The sequence below is a fragment of the Geotrypetes seraphini genome, chromosome 3 (genome assembly GCF_902459505.1).
Source record: "Geotrypetes seraphini chromosome 3, aGeoSer1.1, whole genome shotgun sequence".
In the NCBI taxonomy this organism is placed as follows: domain Eukaryota; kingdom Metazoa; phylum Chordata; class Amphibia; order Gymnophiona; family Dermophiidae; genus Geotrypetes; species Geotrypetes seraphini.
Genome location: NC_047086.1, coordinates 152,039,912 through 152,061,697, shown reverse-complemented (window position 1 = coordinate 152,061,697; position 21,786 = coordinate 152,039,912). Strand labels below are relative to the sequence as shown.

The window sequence follows — 21,786 nt, the reverse complement described above, 5'->3', positions numbered from 1 at the left end:
AGGTTGACGAATCCATCGGACCTGTCCGGATCGGACACGGATTAGTCACGATCGGGCAGATTAGTGAATCTAGCCCTAGGTCCTTTAAGCACCGTAACGTGTAAATGCTAAAAGCCCACAGGTATAAAATAGGCTTATAGCACTTAGCACATGCTAATTCACTTAGCATGTGGTAAGGCCCTAATGCTGCTTGATGAATTCCCCCCTTAATGGTATCAGCATTTGCAAATGAACTACCTCTTTAATTGCTCCAGACCATAGTTTTATATTTATGTATGTCCAAACTTCACAAATTGTTTTGGCCTGAAACATATCTACAGAAAAATAAGATGCAGATCTCTGTAGGTACTTTTTCATGATAAAATTTTCAAAGAAAAACATATGTTCACTTTCCATTTGAGGACTCGTTCTTTGCCCCGCCCATACAATTTTGAAAATTTCTTTCTTAATCTTCATTTCATCCCTATTCGGTACCTTGTGTAACCTTTGTTCCAACTTGGAATAGTGATTAATTTTATTCATCAGGTTCCTGAGTAGCTATGTACCTCTGCTTCCCTTCAGGCCTTAATTGACCCTAGGCCAACATGTCAGTGTTGTGACAGTATAACACAGAAACAAAGCCATGACTGCTGAATAGACTATTTAAAATGATCCTATTTGGAGGAGACCACTGGGGAAACTCGAAAATATGGTTACTAGAAATCCCTTCAGTTTTGAGCCATCAACTTTTAGATAACAATAAAGAAAGCTGGTTACAGACCAGGAATTGCAAATATGAAAACTAAAATTCACAACAGCTAATATTAGCAATGCAGTCACCAGTACCTATTCATTTTCCAGCAAACATTTCCTAAACATGTCTTTAACTGATGTTATCATCATCAATCTATAATAACATAATACAAATCTTTTTCTTTTCTTGTAGCCTGATAAGAAAATAACAATTCCATATATTTCATTCTCTTTTTACCCCTCATTGATGGTTAAGGAAAATGCAATCCAGAATGAAAAGATCTCACAGAAAGTGTAAAAACAAAAATCAGATAAGGTTGCACTTATAATTACTAGAAATGTGTAGCTCTCCTTTCAAATGTTGCCTGCATTTAAATCTTAACAACACCGATTTGTAAAACATGAAATATTTATCTGTCATCTCCTCTGTAGTCCCTGACCTTCTCTACCTCTTTATCCCTTTGCAATTCCCTACATCAGGGGTGCCCACACTTTATGGGCTTGAGAGCTACTTTTATAATGACTACCGTATTTTCACGCATATAACGCGCGCGTTATACGCGTTTTTACCTACCGCGCATACCCCTCGCGCGTTATATGCGTGAGCGCGGTATACGAAAGTTTTCAAACATAGTTCCCACCCCGCCCGACGCCCGATTCACCCCCCCAGCAGGACCACTCGCACCCCCACCCCGAACGACCACTCGCACGCGCTCCCACCCGCACCCGCATCCACGATCGGAGCAAGAGGGAGCCCAAGCCCTCTTGCCCGGCCGACTCCCCGACGTCCGATACATCCCCCCCCCCCCGGCAGGACCACTCGCACCCCCACCCCGAAGGACCGCCGACTTCCCGACAATATCGGGCCAGAAGGGAGCCCAAACCCTCCTGGCCACGGCGACCCCCTAACCCCACCCCGCACTACATTACGGGCAGGAGGGATCCCAGGCCCTCCTGCCCTCGACGCAAACCCCCCTCCCCCCCAACGACCGTCCCCCCCCCCCAAGAACCTCCGACCGCCCCCCCAGCCGACCCGCGACCCCCCTGGCCGACCCCCACGACCCCCCCACCCCCCTTCCCCGTACCTTTGGAAGTTGGCCGGACAGACGGGAGCCAAACCCGCCTGTCCGGCAGGCAGCCAACGAAGGAATGAGGCCGGATTGGCCCATCCGTCCTAAAGCTCCGCCTACTGGTGGGGCCTAAGGCGCGTGGGCCAATCAGAATAGGCCCTGGAGCCTTAGGTCCCACCTGGGGGCGCGGCCTGAGGCACATGGGCCCAACCCGACCATGTGCCTCAGGCCGCGCCCCCAGGTGGGACCTAAGGCTCCAGGGCCTATTCTGATTGGCCCACGCGCCTTAGGCCCCACCAGTAGGCGGAGCTTTAGGACGGATGGGCCAATCCGGCCTCATTCCTTCGTTGGCTGCCTGCCGGACAGGCGGGTTTGGCTCCCGTCTGTCCGGCCAACTTCCAAAGGTACGGGGAAGGGGGGTGGGGGGGTCGTGGGGGTCGCCAGGGGGGTCGCGGGTCGGCTGGGGGGGCGGTCGGAGGTTCTTGGGGGGGGGGACGGTCGTTGGGGGGGAGGGGGGTTTGCGTCGAGGGCAGGAGGGCCTGGGATCCCTCCTGCCCGTAATGTAGTGCGGGGTGGGGTTAGGGGGTCGCCGTGGCCAGGAGGGTTTGGGCTCCCTTCTGGCCCAACTACCAAAGGTGGGGGGTGGGGGGGTCGTGGGGGTCGCCAGGGGGGTCGCGGGTCGGCTGGGGGGGCGGTCGGAGGTTCTTGGGGGGGGCGGTCGTTGGGGGGGAGGGGGGTTTGCGTCGAGGGCAGGAGGGCCTGGGATCCCTCCTGCCCGTAATGTAGTGCGGGGTGGGGTTAGGGGGTCGCCGTGGCCAGGAGGGTTTGGGCTCCCTCCTGGCCCGATATTGTCGGGGAGTCGGCGGTCCTTCGGGGTGGGGGTGCGAATGGTCCTGCCGGGGGGGGGGGATGAATCGGACGTCGGGGGGGGTGAACGGAGAGTCGGGACAGCGCACGGAGAGGCGGGGCAGTGCACGGAAGTCAGGGGGGGTGAACGGAGAGTCGGGACAGCGCACGGAGAGGCGGGGCAGTGCACGGAAGTCAGGGGGGGTGAACGGAGAGTCGGGACAGCGCACGGAAAGTCGGGGCAGTGCACGGAAGTCAGGGGGGGGTGAACGGAGAGTCGGGACCGCGCACGGAGAGGCGGGGCAGTGCACGGAAGTCAGGGGGGGTGAACGGAGAGTCGGGACAGCGCACGGAGAGGCGGGGCAGTGCACGGAAGTCAGGGGGGGGTGAACGGAGAGTCGGGACAGCGCACGGAAAGTCGGGGCAGTGCACGGAAGTCAGGGGGGGTGAACGGAGAGTCGGGACAGCGCACGGAGAGGCGGGGCAGTGCACGGAAGTCAGGGGGGTGAACGGAGAGTCGGGCAGCATGCGCGGTATAATCGTGAGCGCGTTATACCAAAGTTTTTGTGCTTATCATCGTGATTTCTGCGCGCTATACACGTGTGCGCGTTTTATACGGGTGCGTGTTATTTGCGTGAAAATACGGTAAGTCAAAATGATCTACCAACAATAAAATTAAAAAAAAACACAAAGCACACTGAAAGGCAGAGAAAATGTTAATTATTCATATTCCGGGTTTTTTCAAAGAGGTCACGGCAGATTACTCTATGCAATGTCACCTCAGTAACAAAATACAAAAATAGACAAATACACCCCCTCCCTTTTTACTAAACCACAATAGTAGGTTTTAGCACAGGGAGTTAAGCTGAATGCCTCGTGCTGCTCTCAATGCTCATAGGCTCCCTGCGCTAAAAAACGCTATTGCGGTTTAGTAAAAGGGAGCCATAGTGCAAAATATAGACAGCAGATATAAATTCTCAAAACAGACACATTTTGATCACTAAATTGAAAATAAAATCATTTTTCCTACCTTTGCTGTTTGGTGATTTCATGAGTCACTGGTTGCACTTTCTTCTTCTGACTGTGCATCCAATCTTTCTTCCTTTCTTTCAGCCTCCTGTATGTTTCCTCTTCTCCAGACCTCATTCTCTCCCCCAACTTTTTCTTTCTGTCTCCCTGTTCCCCCTTCTTTCTGTCTCCCTGTCTGCCCTCTTTCTTTCTTTCTCCGTGCCCTCCCCAAAGCCACTCGGTTTGCTGCCACCGCCATCGGGGAACAGCCCCCAAGCCACCGCCGTCCCAAGCTTTCCCTGCAGAAGCGTTGCGCTGACCAGCATTCTGCTCCCTGACATCAATTCTGACGTAGGAGAGGAAGTTCCGGGAAAACAAGGCATTTCTCCTCATTCCATCCAGCCTGAGCCCCATCTCTCCTTGATCCAGCATTTCCCTTCTGTGTCTGTCAGAATTACCATTCCACCTATTTTCCAGCATCACCCTTCTTTGTGTCCATCTCACTATATCCCTTTCTCACCACTTTTTCAGAATCTTCATTTGTCTCTGTGCTTGTCTTTACCCCATGTTCACCATTTGCCCTTTCAATGTCTTTATCTCCCCCCCCACACACACACTTTTTCAGCATTACTTCTATGTCTCTATTTCACCTCCTCTTCATGTCCCCTCTGTAAATCTATCCTTATTCAGTAGGTCCTGCTTACCCTCTCTCTTCTTTGTGTCACTATCTCCATTTTCAGCTTTCCCCCCTTTTCCTTTGTTACTGCACCCTGTAGCCAGAATCTTTCCACCCTCCCTCCACTCTGGCCCAGCCCAGTATGAAATATTTCCTTTTGTTTCCCTCCCCTCTCTCTTTCTCTCTCTCTTCTCCTCCCTCACCCACGAGTCCTGCATCTGGCCCTCTCCCTTCTTCCTGCATCTGGCAACACCCCCCTGCTCCGCGGCTCTCTTCAGCAACTCGTCAGCAGCAGTGATCAAGACAAGCTGCCAACATCGAGGCCTTCCCTCTATGAGTCCCGCCTTTGTGGAAAAAGGAAGTTGAAACAAGCGGGACTCGCAGAAGGTAGGCCTCGACGTCAGAAGCTTGTGTCGATCGCTGCTGCTGAGTTGCCGAAGAGAGCCGGGGTGTGGCCGGAAGCAGGTAGAAGGGAGAGGGAGATAGGAAGGCTGTAGAAGCTCCGGAGCATGACACCGACCCCGGCCAGGATAATTTCTTTTTCAGGCTGCTGCTGCCGCTGCCACGCTCCCCCCCCCCCCCCCCAAATGACAAAAATAGCCTAATGCCCGGCGTCGGCATCTTTGACATCGGGGAGAGGAAGGCTGATAGGCCCGGTAGTTCGGGATGGCAACACGAGTCTATCAAGGAGCCCGGGATGGGCTCTGCGATCGACTCACGTTGCCTTCCTGAGCTACCGGTCGATCGCGATCGACGTGTTGGGCACCCCTGCCCTACATCTAATCTAATCTAATCTAAACCTTAAGTTTATATACCGCATCATCTCCATGAGTATGGAGTAGAGAATGACACGGTGAAAAAATTGGTCCCCGTCACCGCCCCGTCCCCGTCTCACCATCCCCGTCACCGCCCCGTCCCCGTCTCACCATCCCCGTCACCGCCCCGTCCCCGTCTCACCATCCTCTTCACCGCCCCGTCACCGCCACTGCCACCCCATTCACCGCCCCGTCACCGCCACTGCAATCCCATTCACTTTTCTTTATTTACGTATAAAGGAAACATTCTTTAAAACTTTAAAACTTAGTTAAATATTAGTTAATAACTATACAAAAACAAAACACGCAGAGAAAAAATTAATTAATATAAATTCCCTGACTTCCCTGCACTGTCCCCCCTTGAAGGTCTGTCCCCATCCTGAAAGCCTGATGCCCCCCCCCCCCGACGTCCGATACATCCCTCCCCCCGAAGGACCGCCGACTCCCCAACAATATCGGGCCAGGAGGGAGCCCAAATCCTCCTGGCCACGGCGACCCCCTAACCCCACCCCGCACTACATTACGGGCAGGAGGGATCCCAGGCCCCCCTGCCCTCGACGCAAACCCCCCTCCCCCCAACGACCGCCCCCCCAGCTTCAAAATGATGCCTGAAGTTACCTTGGGGGTTCTGAGCACTATTAATTTTAATTTATTACAGCACTCCAGAAATATTTTTCTAATTGTTTTAACTTGGAAAAGCGAACCAGGATTGTCTTAATGAAAAGCTTATGTTCTGCACTGCAGCCCTCCTGCCCTCGACACAAACCCCCCTCCCCCCAACGACCGCCCCCCCCAGCCGACCCGCGACCCCCCTGGCGACCCCCACGACCCCCCCACCCCCCTTCCCCGTACCTTTGGTAGTTGGCCGGACAGACGGGAGCCAAAACCGCCTGTCCGGCAGGCAGCCAACGAAGGAATGAGGCCGGATTGGCCCATCCATCCTAAAGCTCCGCCTACTGGTGGGGCCTAAGGCGCGTAGGCCAATCAGAATAGGCCCTGGAGCCTTAGGTCCCACCTGGGGGCGCGGCCTAAGGCACATGGTCGGGTTGGGCCCATGTGCCTCAGGCCGCGCCCCCAGGTGGGACCTAAGGCTCCAGGGCCTATTCTGATTGGCCCACGCGCCTTAGGCCCCACCAGTAGGCGGAGCTTTAGGATGGATGGGCCAATCCGGCCTCATTCCTTCGTTGGCTGCCTGCCGGACAGGCGGGTTTGGCTCCCGTCTGTCCGGCCAACTACCAAAGGTACGGGGAAGGGGGGGGGGGGGGTCGTGGGGGTCGCCAGGGGGGTCGCGGGTCGGCGGGGGGGGCGGTCGGAGGTTCTTGGGGGGGGCGGTCGTTGGGGGGGGGGGGGGTTTGCGTCGAGGGCAGGAGGGCCTGGGATCCCTCCTGCCCGTAATGTAGTGCGGGGTGGGGTTAGGGGGTCGCCGTGGCCAGGAGGGTTTGGGCTCCCTTCTGGCCCGATATTGTCGGGAAGTCGGCGGTCCTTCGGGGTGGGGGTGCGAGTGGTCCTGCCGGGGGGGGGATGTATCGGACGTCGGGGAGTCGGCCGGGCAAGAGGGCTTGGGCTCCCTCTTGCTCCGATCGCGGGTGCGGGTGGGAGCGCGTGCGAGCGGTCGTTCGGGGTGGGGGTGCGAGCGGTCCTGCAGGGGGGGTGAATCGGGCGTCGGGCGGTAAATAGCGGTTCCTAGAAGGGGGTACATTGGCCCGCGGGGACAAACCTGTTCACCGTTTCCGCGGTCGGTGAATGGCCTTGTCCCCGTCACCGCAGCGACTGCTAGTTTTCTTCCCCGTTTTCGGCGGTGACCCGCGGCTTAAATGCGGTGGCCGCGGGTAAACCGTCACCGTGTCATTCTCTAGTATGGAGCTCGACACGGTTTACAAGAACTTAAAATAGTGGGCAGAGAAGAAGAAAAAGGATTACATGAACTTATGTGTAGAAGGGGGGAGAGAAAGGGGGAAAGGATAGAGTTACAATTTGCTGAAAAGCCAGGTTTTCAGTTGTTTGTGGAATAACTGAAGGGAGCTCAGGTTCCGCAACGGGGTGGTGAGGTCGTTCCAAAGACCTGTGATTTTAAAGAGAAGGGATTTTCCCAATTTGTCTGCATAGTGGATGCCGCGTGGAGAGGGGAAGGCTAGTTTATGCCTTTGGGCAGTTCTGGATGAGTCGGGACTGGAGGAGTTGAAAGACAGTGGTATAAGAGGAGGGAGGATTCCGTGAATGATCTTGAAAGCCAGGCAGGAACATTTGAAATGGATTCTGGAGATTATTGGGAGCCAGTGAAGTTTGGCAAGGAGTGGGGAGGCATGGTCAGATTTGTGGCTTTTGCAACAAGGCCGCATCTCTTGTGATAGACAAATATCCCATTTCATATGCATTATTTCCCGAAAAACCATGCGCCTCTTGCACAGACTATTTAACCCATTAACATTCCAAGAACCTATGATCACCTCTAATTCCCCGACCTCTCGCCCACCCTACCCCATCCTCTGCTGTCCCCAGAATCTATCCCATCCTCTCTGCCCCCTCCCCCCCCCCATGAAACTGATCCAGACATTTTCGGGTCAGCCTTAGTCTCCTTCCCCACATTCACCCAAAACCCCTTGACCCCCAAATGTAACATACGCTCATTACCCACTAATCCACATAATCACTCAAAACCCACCACTGCTACCCTCCCCAACACACATAGCAGCTCTCCTATCAAACCCCATAATAACACTTTTAAAAAAGAAAGCATGGTATAAAATATGCATAAATACAACACATCTGTACTTAGCAGACCATTCCCAACCCATCTCATGTACCCCCCACCAGTTCCTCCACACACTCCCCCCCCCTAGCACATTCACTCCAAGCACACAACCCTCCCCATCACCCTCAAAAAACCAAAAATAAAATACCCACACTCGATCCTCCTAGGCTGCTAAGTAACCCATGTAAATAAACTGTAAAACATTCAGCAGGATGACAAGAGACACCATACCAGATCAGACTGCCTGTGCGGGCTTCAAACTCGCCACACTGGAAACTTTTTGCCACTGTCCACCTTTCTCTGCACCCGTAGCTGGTAAGTGCTGCACATTCTGATCTGGTATTGTTCCACAGCCCAAGTCTTTCATGGCCATCCATGCGTCTGCCACCGAGTCCACCTTACGATTGTCCTCTACTTGGCATTGAAAATCCTCTAGTTGTGCTACTGCCAATTCAACCACAGTTTGTCTCCTGCACTGTCGTCGCCATGTGCTCTATGTGATCTTCAGAGGCCGCCACACAACCCCCCAGCTCACCCACCTCCACCTGAATCTCGGCTAGTGTTGCCTTTACATCCGCTCTCACTCCCACCATCTCAACTTTCAACTCCCGGAACCACTGCTCCACATTCCCTGCAGCAAGCAACTCACCCTCTGATGGAGGTGCTGTGGATTGTCTGGCCTGAGCCGCCAAGGTTTGCTGTGCCATTTTGGCTGGGCCCACCGGGGAGCTGCTCACATGCGATCGTGTTTTCACACTCACAGTGCCTGGAAACTGGAACTTTTCAAGTTTTTTCTTGCTCACCATGCACTTCATGATCGAGCAGTGCCGTTTGAGCGTCCCCCAACTGCCTCGGAAGATAATTTCATTATTGCAAAGTTCAAGCCCCAACAGAGCTCGAAAATTAAGCTGCCATACTTCAAGATGACGTCACTTCCTCTCTTCACTATCCTTTCTTTCAGCAACGCTTCCATTATTTCCAAACTGCTTTTATCTATTCACATTTTTTGTCCAGTGTATCTGTCATAATTAGCTCTTTAGAGTAGGGACCATCTCTTGCGTGTTTAATATTCAGTGTTGCGTGCGTCTGGTAGCGCTATAGAAATAATAAATAGTAGTAGCAGTAATAAATAGCCTTGATGTAGAATATAACACAGACTCAGTGTTTATGGTTTCCAGGCTTGACCTCACTGTTAAATAAAGATTTAAACCAAGCATCAACACTATTATTTCTCAAGAGACCCTCAAATCTTTTGGGCTATCCAGAGTCTTGAGGCACTTATCACTACAGCAGCAATGCCACTGCAGAGGGACGTGCCCCCTTTGATCTTTCAAAATGAGGTGGAAGCTAGCACTTTCGTCCAAGTTTCTATTTATACAAAATAAAATTAAACAGGTTTGAAAAAAGTTGCACTTTTCAACTCTATTAAATCAAACAAAATGAAAAGAACAGCCTTTTATTTTCTCACCTGGTCAGTTCTATCAGTCAGTGCTGAAGCCTGCAATAAATTTGCACTGCTGTCAGCAGTTGACAAGCTGTCTCAATGAAATGCCTGATCAGAGAAGCATGAAGAAAGGAGACTTGACTCAACACTTAAAACAAAAACAGAAAAGCAGACTCCGCATATTCTTACCTTCTAGTGAGTAGAAATCTGAAAGTCCTTTGTCACAAAATGTGGGAGAGCTTTGCCAGGTTGTGGTAAGAGCGGATAACGTAGCTGCTTTTAAGAAAGGTTTGGACAAATTCCTGGAGGAAAAGTCCATAGTCTGCAATTGAGAAAGACATGGGGGAAGCCACAGCTTGCCCTGGATCGGTAGCATGGAATGTTGCTACTCCTTGGGTTTGGACCAGGTACTAGGGACCTGGATTGGCCACTGTGAGAATGGGCTACTGGGCTTGATGGACCATTGGTCTGACCCAGTAAGGCTATCCTTATGTTCTTATGTTGTTGTAGCATCTGAGAGGTTTCTGTTTCTACAAACAGGAGTAGAGAAGCTCCCTCCCTTCCCCCCCAATACCTCTCTAAAATCTTGGCCAGCACGAGCAATTACTCTAGCCTGCTGCTCGCATGGCCTGGCTCCCTCTGAAATCACTTCTGGGTCGCGGGACCAGGAAGTGACATCAGAGGGAAAACCAGCATGAGTGGCAGGCTTGAGAAGCTGCTCACACTGACGAAGATCTAAAGAGGTACAGGGGTGAGAAGTGAGGGCATGAGTGTGACATGGGGCACAGAAGGAGCAGGGGGGCAGAGAGGAGGGTGCAGGGGAGTGGGTGGAGAGGAGGGTATGGGGGGATGCCACCGCCTCAGGTGCCTCCTACTCTCACTCAGCCACTGATTAAACAGCAGGGTTCCAGTCCCACTGCTGCTTCTTAATCTTCCATTGCTTCAGATACAAACCCTGTGGTTTGTGGAGACTGGAAAGTATCTAATGTACATAATTGTAACTCATCTTGAGCTAAAGCTGAAAAAGTGTGGGCTAAATAGATTTTGATTATATCGTACTTTCCCCAAAATGCTTATTGGGCCCTAACATGGCAGTCCTCATTATATGAAATCTAAGAAATCCCAGATTCTATAATCATGCATGCCAAAATTTAGGAAATGAGGGAATTGTATACCACCTTTTTGTGGCTTTTGGCACTGGAGAATTAAGTGACTTGCTTAGGATCACTAGGAGCACCAGTATTTGATCTTACAACCTCTGGGTGCAGAGACAGCAGCTCAACCGGTGAGCCACAGCCTTTCCCTAGTGCTGGAATTTGTGTGCACAAGTTATTGAATAAGGGCAGTTGCTTGCAGAACTTAATGTAATAATTGGTTTTAAATTGGATTAACAGCCAATTATTAGTTTAAACTGGTATTAATTGCATGCAACTGCTTTTAGTCACTATTCTAAAAGTTGTGCATGCCAATTCCATTGTGCACAACTTCTAGGTGGGCATGGATACGGGAGGGATATGGATGGATCAGGCAATGCCTAGGAGTTAGGTGTGTATGTTCTAGAATACTAGGGGTTACGTGCCTAAGTGCCAATGGTTAGAAGCGAGCACTTACATCAGCCTTTGACATAACATAAGTGTTTGTGCCAAAGTCACAAAACCGGATGACTGAACTTAGACTGAAGCTTAACTCAGAAAAACGAAGTTTTTTGTAGCTTCCACTGTGCCCATTTGATACTAAAACATGATTGCATATAAATAAATTCAGCTACCATTAAGGTTTGAGGAATAATACTGGACCAGGGTTTGACTATGAAGAACCAGGTGGACTTTTTGGTCAGAAAGGGTTTCTTTACTCTTTGGAAGCTTTGGTCCGTTAGGACGTATTTTGATGTTTCATCATTTAGTTTTGGTATAGTCTCTTATACTAAGCCAGCTTGATTACTGCAATATTTCCTATTTGGCAATTTCCCAGAAGAATATGCAACGATTGCGAATAGTACAAAATGCGGTAGTCAGGATGATTTTTAGGTTGAAGAAATATGATTACGTAACACCCTCCTATCGAGTACTGCATTGGCTGCCAATGGAGGCGCGGGTGAAATTTAAGTTTGGTTGCTTCTGTTTTAAGGCTTTGTTTGGTTTAGCTCCCAAATATATAATTAAGCTTTTCTCTTTTGCAACCAACAGACATAAGAGAAACTCACATCTGAATTTTGGTTTTCTGCCTGTTAGAGGATGTAAACTTAAATAACATCATCAAAATCTTTTATCATATTAAGCAGCGTTATGGGGTAAGGATTTAGAACAATTGCTTTTGCTTACTGACACTTATGGGGAATATAGGAGACATCTAAAAACATATCAGTTTTCAAAGTATTTAGGCAACTAATTCGTAAAAATGTTATTATGCACTATTTTGATCATTATAGCATCTCTAATTATTAGCTTTTAACTTTTTTAGTTCTATTCAACTTCTTTTATTGGTTTTTAAAAAAAAAAAAACTATTGTAAACCGCATAGAAATTTACGGCCTTGGGGTATATAAACTGATAATTATTACTTATGAGGGGGTGCTGAAAAGTTCTTAGCCCACCCAACCAACTTCCTAAATTCTGAGCATTTTGCCACTGTAGCTGAAAAGAGTGTTATTTTGTTAAGTGTCAATTTGCAGAAACAAAATTCTATGTTTTGACATTGTTTCAGATCATTGATTGAACCATGTCCACGTCATTCTCTTCTTGGTTGGGCTGAGAACTTTTCAGCATCCCCTCATATGCGATTTCCATAACGGCAATGCCCACTCACTTTTACCTCTGATGAAGTCCTCTTTAAAATGACAACGCTTTGTCCCGCATGATACATCCTGGGATGCAGCTTACATCGAAAAATTCAGGGTCCGATGTGCGCCATTCTGTCTGTTGGGAGCTTAGACGGTTCACTGAAGTCTACGACTTGGCATCAGATGATCATCTTTGGCCGGCCTGATCTCCCATCTTCGGAGATTGGATGATTGTCTCTCTACTGGATTGAACTGAGCCTTTACATTTGCTCTTTGTCTACACTATATTTTATTTTTGAGTTTAAAATATCATATTTGTTTATTTATGTTGAATTTTGCATTACTCGCCTCTGTTAACCTATTATCCCTCTTTCTTCTCAGGCATTTATTTTATCCACCTGTTTTATTTCTTTTATTCTTCTTATATTTGTTTTGTTATTATTTTCATTTCTTATGGTACTATGTAAATTACACCCTTCCCTCACTATTCTAGGACTTTTGTTAGATCTTTACTATTTCAATAGTTGTTACTCAGGTATTGGATTGCGAGCCTTCGGGACAGATAATACCTAATTTTGTTTGTAACCACTTAGATCTGTGATATGCTGGAGCGGGATATCAAATACAGTGGAACCTTGGTTTACGAGCATAATTCGTTCCAGAAGCATTCTCATAAACCAAATTACTGTACTCGTATATCAAAGCGAGTTTCCCCGTAGGAAGTAAGGGAAACTCGATTGATTCGTTCCCACCAACCCCCACTCCCCGAGGCCAGCGGCGCTGCTCCACCTCTCCTCCCCCCTGAGAAACGGCATCCCCTGTCAGCCCAAACAGAAGCTTTACCCCATCTGGCACCAGCACGCAGCCCCAGGACGTGCCGGTGCCGGTAAACGAAGATCCTTGCTGTTGCCTGGGCCTTGATTATCTGCACATGCTCAAGGCTTTCTGGCTCTCGCTCTCTCCGAGATTCTCAGAGAGAGCGAGAGCCAGAAGGCCTTGAGCATGCGCAGATGCTCAAGGCCCAGGCAACAGCAAGGATCTTCATTCACTGGCATGTCCTGTGGGCTGCATGCTGGTGCCAGATGGGGTAAGGCTTCTGTTCAGGCAGGTGGGGGGTGCCAGTTCACACGGGAGGCGTTCACGAGTGGGGGGGGGAAGTGATGCCGGTTCTCGGGAGGTGGGTAGCTCCCAAATTGAGTCAACGCTCGGTTTGCGAGTCACAATTTGCAAGAATGTTTTGCTTGTCTTGCAAAAGACTTGCAACCGCGTTACTCAGAAACCGAGGTTTGACTGTATTAATAAACATAAACATGTGAAAAAGCCTGACAGAACAGATAAGTTTTTAGCTATTTTTTCTTAACATTCACAGTGCCAGTCATCATTCTCAAAAACAGAGGCAGCTGATACTACTCAGTTGGTCCCACTGTAGGAAAAGCTATTTCCCTTGATTCTGCAAGTAATAAGATCTTCAGACGATTCCAAAAATGCAGATAAATCAAAATCACTCCTAGATGCCAATACATCTAACGCTTCCTCCTGCACAGACTCCACAATAATATTTCTAGGTATATAATAAATCTTAGAGATGCCAATATCTCTCCAATTAACTTACTTCAAAACATCTTTAATGTACATTTAAAATAGTTCTCTAGGGGATAGCAAATGGCACTGAGGAAAATATAATAACCTCAGGTTGCAAACCGTAGCCTGGACCTATAAAGCTTTAAATTTCTTATGTATTAGCAAAGAATTTAACATAAGCTGCAGCCACGCCCTACAAGGTTGCAACCTGATTATTAATAACCCCCAAACCCAACTTAAATTGAGTTGAGCATTTTGCTGTTCACCCATCATCTCAACAGACTCTGAAGTAAAATCTCAGAATCTAAAGCTAGTCTCCAAGATGGAATCTGTCTTCAAGGGGACTTTCTTCCAAATCTCTAATAAAGAAATTAGTCCAATAAAAAGATTACCTTATTCCTGTTTTCTTTTTATAAACATAGCTACAATACTACTTTATACTAAAGCAAGGAGAGGGAAAAAGAAAAATTTTTTTTTTCTGCCTTTGTCATCTCTGATTTCTACTTTCCTCATCTTCTCTTCATATTCTTCCTTCCATCCAGCATCTGCCCTCTTTCTCTACCCCTTCCATTCACTATTCAGCCTTTCTCTCTACCCCTTCCATCCAGCATCTGCCCTCTCTCTCCTTTCCATCCTGTGTCTGCCCTCTCTCCCTTTCCTATGACATCTGCCCTCTTTCTATGCTTTCAATAAATTGTCTGTCCTTTTCCCCTTCCATCTACCACCTGCCCCCATCAATCCAGTCTGTGTCCCTTCTCTCCTTTTTATATGATTCATTCCAGCTTCAGCCCTCTGTCCATTTTTCTCTCTTCTTTCCTTTCTCTGTCTCTACCCCCTTCGTCATGCTCTGGCATCTCTCTCCACTCCTTCCTTCCCACCCCATCCTACCCCATGCTTAGTCATCTTTATCTCCTTCTCTTCCATTTCTCCCTTCCTTCTTCCTCCCCCCCCCCTCATGGTTTAACATCTCTCTCCTCTCATTTCTTCCCCTCAGGTCTGGCATCTATGCTTCCTTCACTTCCATCTCTCCCTCCCTTCTCTCTTCCCTCCCCCACCCCCCACATGGCTTTGACATCTCTCTCTTCCTTTTTCTTTTCTTCCCTTCCCCAGTTTGGTGTTAGAACACACTACCTTTTGTGGCCCTGGAAACTTTCCTTCTGCTTCAACCTCCTGTCCCTGCCGAGGCAGGATGCTGCAGAGGGAAAGCTTCCAGGCCGCTGAAGGTAGTGTGTTTAACTGATTGACACTGCCGGAGGCCAAAGATTGCTGTAGTGTGAGGAAGGGACCAAAGTATCCCCTTATGATCTGCACCCGGGGTAGACTGCCCCCTCTGCCATTCCCTTGGTAAACCACTGACTCCACCAAGAAGATAGCAGACTTGAAAGAGTCAGAATATCTTTGACTGCAAGATAGATGCATTCCGACTTGAAGCTCAGAGGTTCAAGGTTGGCTGGCGCCTGATAGCTGTTAACAATGGGTGGGGAATACTGAAATTAATAACACTGTAAAGAAACTTGTCATTTCAGGGTTCTTTCCTCTTGTTTCTGGTGTGTACTGTCCCACTCCCCACTTGATTTCTTTTTTAGTTTTGCTCTGCATGGGGTTGTTTCTCCTAGTTTTTTGTGGTTCTCCCTTACATCAACACCATCTTCATTCACGCTAAATGATCAAAACAGGCTGTCTTCTCATTTTTTTTTTTTTGTTTAAAAGTCTTCAACCCATGTGGATAACCAAACTATAATACTAAAAGCCATGCCAGTGCATTTCCACTACAAAAGTAGTTCATTTCTAAATGTTCTTTTCCTTACAGGGAGGAATTCCTCTAGTAGTCAGTAATGAAAGGAGCTGTAGCATTCACTGCTGTGCCTCACTGCCTTTATTCATCACATTTCTACATATATGATAAATGGTAAAGAGCAAAGGTGAAGAAGTAATGGATAATAAAGAGGAAGTAGTAAGATTTCAAAATGAAACAATGCATTGCAAGGATTACTTTTGCAAAGATTTGAATAAGATGCAAAGGAGAGCTTTCAGTGTCAGACTGAATAAGGATGATTGATTTTAAAATACTGCAACTCCATCTACATAGGACTCAACACCGCTTTAATCCACAAAATGCAACTCATCCAAAACACAGCGGTCAGATTAATCTTCAACCTGCGAAAATATGACTCGATTACAGCCTTCACCAGGCAACTGCACTGGCTACCCATCCCATCACGAATAACCTTCAAAACTTCATGTATCATTCACCGTATACTTTATGGAAACTCTGCGGCTCCTCTCAGCCATCTCCTCTCCAAAGTATGGTCTACCTCTCGGAGAACCCTCAGCAGAATACTTCTAAATCTCCCCTCCACAAAAAATCTTCAATACAAACGTATTTTCCACTCCATGCTCACCTTTCTTGGAGTAAAAACTTGGAATGACCTTACTGAAGCGATCAGAACGGAACCTAACCACACCATATTCCAGAAGGAATTGAAAACTCAGCTATTTGACACTTAATCACCTGTATCCTCCCCTTCTCTCTCCCCCACTCCTCCCCTCCTCTTCTTCCTCCCCTCCCCCCCTCATTCCTCATCCCTCTCTATAAGTCGCCTTGAGCCTACCTAGTTATGAGCAACGCAGAAATAGAAGATTAGATTACCGTATTTTCACGCATATAACGCGCGCGTTATACGCGTTTTTACCTACCACGCATACCCCTCGCGCGTTATATGCGTGAGCGCGGTATACAAAAGTTTTAAAACATAGTTCCCACCCCGCCCGACGCCCGATTCACCCCCCCCAGCAGGACCGCTCGCACCCCCACCCCGAACGACCGCTCGCACGCGCTCCCACCCGCACCCGCATCCACGATCGGAGCAAGAGGGAGCCCAAGCCCTCTTGCCCGGCCGACTCCCCGACGTCCGATACATCCCCCCCCCCCCGGCAGGACCACTCGCACCCCCACCCCGAACGACCACTCGCACGCGCTCCCACCCGCACCCGCATCCACGATCGGAGCAAGAGGGAGCCCAAGCCCTCTTGCCCGGCCGACTCCCCGACAGCCGATACATCCCCCCCCCGGCAGGACCACTCGCACCCCCACCCCGAAGGACCGCCGACTTCCCGACAATATCGGGCCAGAAGGGAGCCCAAACCCTCCTGGCCACGGCGACCCCCTAACCCCACCCCGCACTACATTACGGGCAGGAGGGATCCCAGGCCCTCCTGCCCTCGACGCAACCCCCCCTCCCCCCCAACGACCGCCCCCCCCCAAGAACCTCCGACCGCCCCCCAGCCGACCCGCGATCCCCCTGGCGACCCCCACGACCCCCCCACCCCCCTTCTCCGTACCTTTGGTAGTTGGCCGGACAGACGGGAGCCAAACCCGCCTGTCCGGCAGGCAGCCAACGAAGGAATGAGGCCGGATTGGCCCATCCATCCTAAAGCTCCGCCTACTGGTGGGGCCTAAGGCGCGTGGGCCAATCAGAATAGGCCCTGGAGCCTTAGGTCCCACCTGGGGGCGCGGCCTGAGGCACATGGGCCCAACCCGACCATGTGCCTCAGGCCGCGCCCCCAGGTGGGACCTAAGGCTCCAGGGCCTATTCTGATTGGCCCACGCGCCTTAGGCCCCACCAGTAGGCGGAGCTTTAGGATGGATGGGCCAATCCGGCCTCATTCCTTCGTTGGCTGCCTGCCGGACAGGCGGGTTTGGCTCCCGTCTGTCCGGCCAACTACCAAAGGTACGGGGAAGGGGGGTGGGGGGGTCGTGGGGGTCGCCAGGGGGGTCACGGGTCGGCTGGGGGAGCGGTCGGAGGTTCTTGGGGGGGGCGGTCGTTGGGGGGGAGGGGGGTTTGCGTCGAGGGCAGGAGGGCCTGGGATCCCTCCTGCCCGTAATGTAGTGCGGGGTGGGGTTAGGGGGTCGCCGTGGCCAGGAGGGTTTGGGCTCCCTTCTGGCCCAACTACCAAAGGTACGGGGAAGGGGGGTGGGGGGGTCGTGGGGGTCGCCAGGGGGGGTCGCGGGTCGGCTGGGGGGGCGGTCGGGGGTTCTTGGGGGGGGCAGTCGTTGGGGGGAGGGGGGTTTGCGTCGAGGGCAGGAGGGCCTGGGATCCCTCCTGCCCGTAATGTAGTGCGGGGTGGGGTTAGGGGGTCGCCGTGGCCAGGAGGATTTGGGCTCCCTCTTGGCCCGATATTGTTGGGGAGTCGGCGGTCCTTCGGGGGGAGGGATGTATCGGACGTCGGGGGGGGGGCATCAGGCTTTCAGGATGGGGACAGACCTTCAAGGGGGGACAGTGCACGGAAGTCAGGGGGGGGGAACGGAGAGTCGGAAAGTCAGGGCGGGCGAAAGGAGCGTCGGGCAGCATGCGCGGTATATCCGTGAGCGCGGTATACCAAAGTTTTTGTACATATCATCGTGATTTCTGCGCGCTATACCCGTGTGCGTGTTTTATACGGGTGCGCGTTATTTGCGTGAAAATACGGTAGATTAGATATTCTAAGCAGGGTGTTTGTTTTTCAAAAGAGGGTGCCCAGATGTATCTCTAAATGTCAGAGAATCTATGCATTATTGAGCTGCTAATAAAATGTACAGTCATTCCTAGGAAGGGGCAATAAGATGTTCTGGCTGGAGTACTTAATTTTGTTAAAACTGATAACTGTGTAGAAAAGAATATTAATGTAGGACAAGTGCACAGCAAGAGACATTCATGTACGTTAGTAGTGTTTCCCCCCTCCCCCCCCCCCCAATAAAAGATACAGAGAATGGCATAATTAGGAACATGTTTTCAATATATAGTGCTCTATTTTAGAGGCCAACTACGAAATAAAATATTTTTCTGTTCTCTGTTTTCAGGGAGCTGCTGTTATCCGTGGCTCTTGGCCAGGTGCTGTCTCTTCTTATCTGTGGAATCAGTCTTACCAGCAAATATTTAACAGTGGATTTTCAGGCCAACACACCTCTCTTTCAAGGTTTCCTGAACTATATCCTCTTATTTTTGGTCTACACTACCACACTGGCAGTGAGGCAAGGTAAGCCATGAAAGTTTTGAAAATATCATTTTTCTTAGAAACTAGTTGTGATGTATACAGGGAAAAATAGTCAACCTAGTCAACCATCAACCATTTTTAGTACGTGTTAATACTAGAAGACTACTGAAATTTGTATATTGATTTGGAGTATTAAATCACATTTTTAATGGCATTAGCACCCTTGTTAGTGACCTGTATCTAATAGTTACATAGTAATTTTGTCTCTGTATTAGAGGTTCTTGCATTTAACATTAAGGGCTCCTTTTATTAAGCCGCGATAGAGGTTTCTACCACAGTCTGGCAAGGTAACTGCTCTGACACTCATACTATGAGCATCAGAGCAGTTACCTCACCGGGCCGTGGTACAAACTTCCACCGTAGCTTAGTAAAACACAGCATAACTTTGAAAACATTGAGGGAGGGCAATTTTCAGACAATTAGTATGTATATACATGCTTTTGTAAATAAAAGGCTTTGAAAAATATGCTATGACTTATTTTGAAAACCTACAAAATCAAAAAGCCAGTTTTATTTTCCTTACAGTAGATTACTTTAAGGCTGCCTTCCTTTGCAAAATGTGTATTTTCACTTACTTTTGCTGGTTTGAACCACAAATAAATATGATATGGTAAGAGCTTGATAAGATTTGTCATTTTCTGGGGAATTTCTTATCTGGTTTTGATCAATTAGTCCTTTAATTGAAGATACTGTCTAAAACAAATTGTCAAAAACTGGTTACTAGATGGAGAATGATAATTGGGTATGGTCCTGAGCTATGGAATAATCTGTCACGTAGCATATGGGGTATCCTGGTATGGCGCAGGATCTGATCAAGTTGGAAAACTGGTCCTCAACATGGCAGCTGGGCTTCAATGCAAAGAAGTGTAAGGTGATGCATCTCGGCAGCAGAAATCCATGCAGAACATACACCTTGAATGGAGAAACACTAGCTACGACCTCAGAAGAACGGGACTTGGGAGTAATCATCAGTGCGGACATGAAGGCTGCCAAATAAGTAGAGAAGGCCTCATCCAAGGCAAGGCGTATGATGGGATGTATCAATAGAAGCTTCGTCAGCCGTAAACCTGAAGTCATAATGCCACTGTACAGAACCATGGTGAGACCTCATCTGGAGTACTGTGTGCAATTCTGGAGGCCACATTACCTTAAAGATATACTTCGAGCTGAGTCAGTCCAGCGAATGGCCACTAGGATGGTCTCCGGACTCAAGGGTCTCTCATACGAGGAAAGACTGGGCAAGTTGCAGCTCTACTCTCTAGAGGAGCGCAGGGAGAGGGGTGACATGATTGAGACATTTAAGTACGTCACAGGTCGCGTCGAGGTGGAAAACGACATATTCTTTCCTAAGGGTCCTTCAGTCACAAGGGGGCACCCGCTCAAGCTCAGAGGAGGGAGATTTGGTGGTGACACCAGGAAGTATTTCTTTACAGAAAGGGTGGTGGATCACTGGAACAAACTACCGGTGCAGGTGATCAAGGCCATTAGCGTGCTCGACTTTAAGAATAAATGGGACATCCACGTGGGATCTCTACGTGGGTCGAGCAACACTCTGACTTAATGGGGTGGGACAGTAGAGTGGGCAGACTTGATGGGCTATAGCCCTTTTCTGCTGTCATCTTCTATGTTTCTATATGTTTCTATTAAGTGCTATCAAGCATTTTGGAGGGCAATTAAAGGTTATCTTTTTGTTTTAGATTTAACAGGTAACAAGGTTGAGTTTATGTTCTAAGATTTTGATTTTATGATTATTATCCAGGTATGTTCCTGGATCTCTCTTTTTTTTCTGTTCAATGAGTTTTATTGAAAGTTTGCAATTATAATAACAATGAATAATAACATTAACAGTAACATACACAGATGTACATCAAATTATTAGTATAACTTCTATATAATCAGTGAAGCTGTACAGGAAAAATAGAGTAAAGTTTGATGTACGCTTCAATAATCCTGGAATGGACAGTATAAATAAATGAAAATGTTGAATCACAGTAGTTCTGGATTGATGACCATATTTTGTGAAAAGAGAATAAAGCATTATATTTTTCAGCTATGACTCTTTCGTATTTGACTGTTAAGCTTAGGATATTTCACCAAGAATTACGTTCGACTTTTGACAGATCTTTCCAGCAATGAAGAATGTTTTGATTGCTAACGTAAGGAAAATATGAAGAAGTTTAACTTTGTATATGTTAATATGAGATTTAGGGGTCCTTTTACTAAGATGCACTAGTGCATTTTAACACGCTCTAAGTGATAACGCGTGGCAATGTGTCCATGGGATATAATGGACGTGTTAGCATGCGTCAGCATTTAGCGTGTGCTAAGATGCACTAGCACGCCTTAGTAAAAACACCCCCTAATCCCTTGCTATGCTGTGATAATGATAGTAAAATTAAGTTGTTCATGGATGTTTAAGATGTCACATATTATATTCCAGATTTTCCTGGCCCTTAAAAATATCCTCCATTGTTGGAAAGATTTATCTAAGGTGCACTACATCACCTGGTGGAATATGCTGTGCCTTACAGTAAAATATGAAAGGGTCATTGCAAAAAAAAACAAACACAAGTCTATAAGCTCTTACCCCAAAATCTGGAGTCCAGTTATATCTTGTTGTAACACGGTCTGATGACATTCAGCTACTTTTTTGGACTATAGCTATCATTAACAAATGTCATACATCACATTATGGCTCATCTCTTACATCCTTTAGGTGTATAGCTCCAGTGTCACTCTGTGCTTTGGATACTGTGCCTGATGTTGGCTGCGAGTTGTGTTGATACTCTCCTGCCTGATAGGCCTAAACTAAACTAAACCTTAAGTTTGTATAAAGATAGAGCTCAACACGGTTTACAGGTAATTCAATAAATGAGAGAAGAACATAATAAGAAATTAAAGGTTATGAAGAGGATAGCTAGCTTTACATTTTAAATAGATAGTTTTACGTTTTGGAGAAAAGCCAGGTTTTCAGAAGCTTTCGGAAAAATTGGAATGAGCCTAGGTTCCGCAGCGGGATAGGGAGGTTATTCCAAAGCTCAGTGAATTTG

At 48.5% G+C, this 21,786-nt stretch overlaps 1 protein-coding gene across 2 annotated transcripts in view; it reads left to right on the top strand.

Moving 5' to 3' along the window:
* Positions 1-21,786, top strand: part of SLC35F1 (solute carrier family 35 member F1) — a 479,711-nt gene that overhangs the window by 264,462 nt on the left and 193,463 nt on the right. For both annotated transcript variants that reach the window (XM_033939223.1, XM_033939224.1), the window contains exon 2: positions 18,543-18,718. In XM_033939223.1, the coding sequence (XP_033795114.1) occupies positions 18,543-18,718 (176 nt within the window). The remainder of the gene's footprint in view (positions 1-18,542; positions 18,719-21,786) is intronic.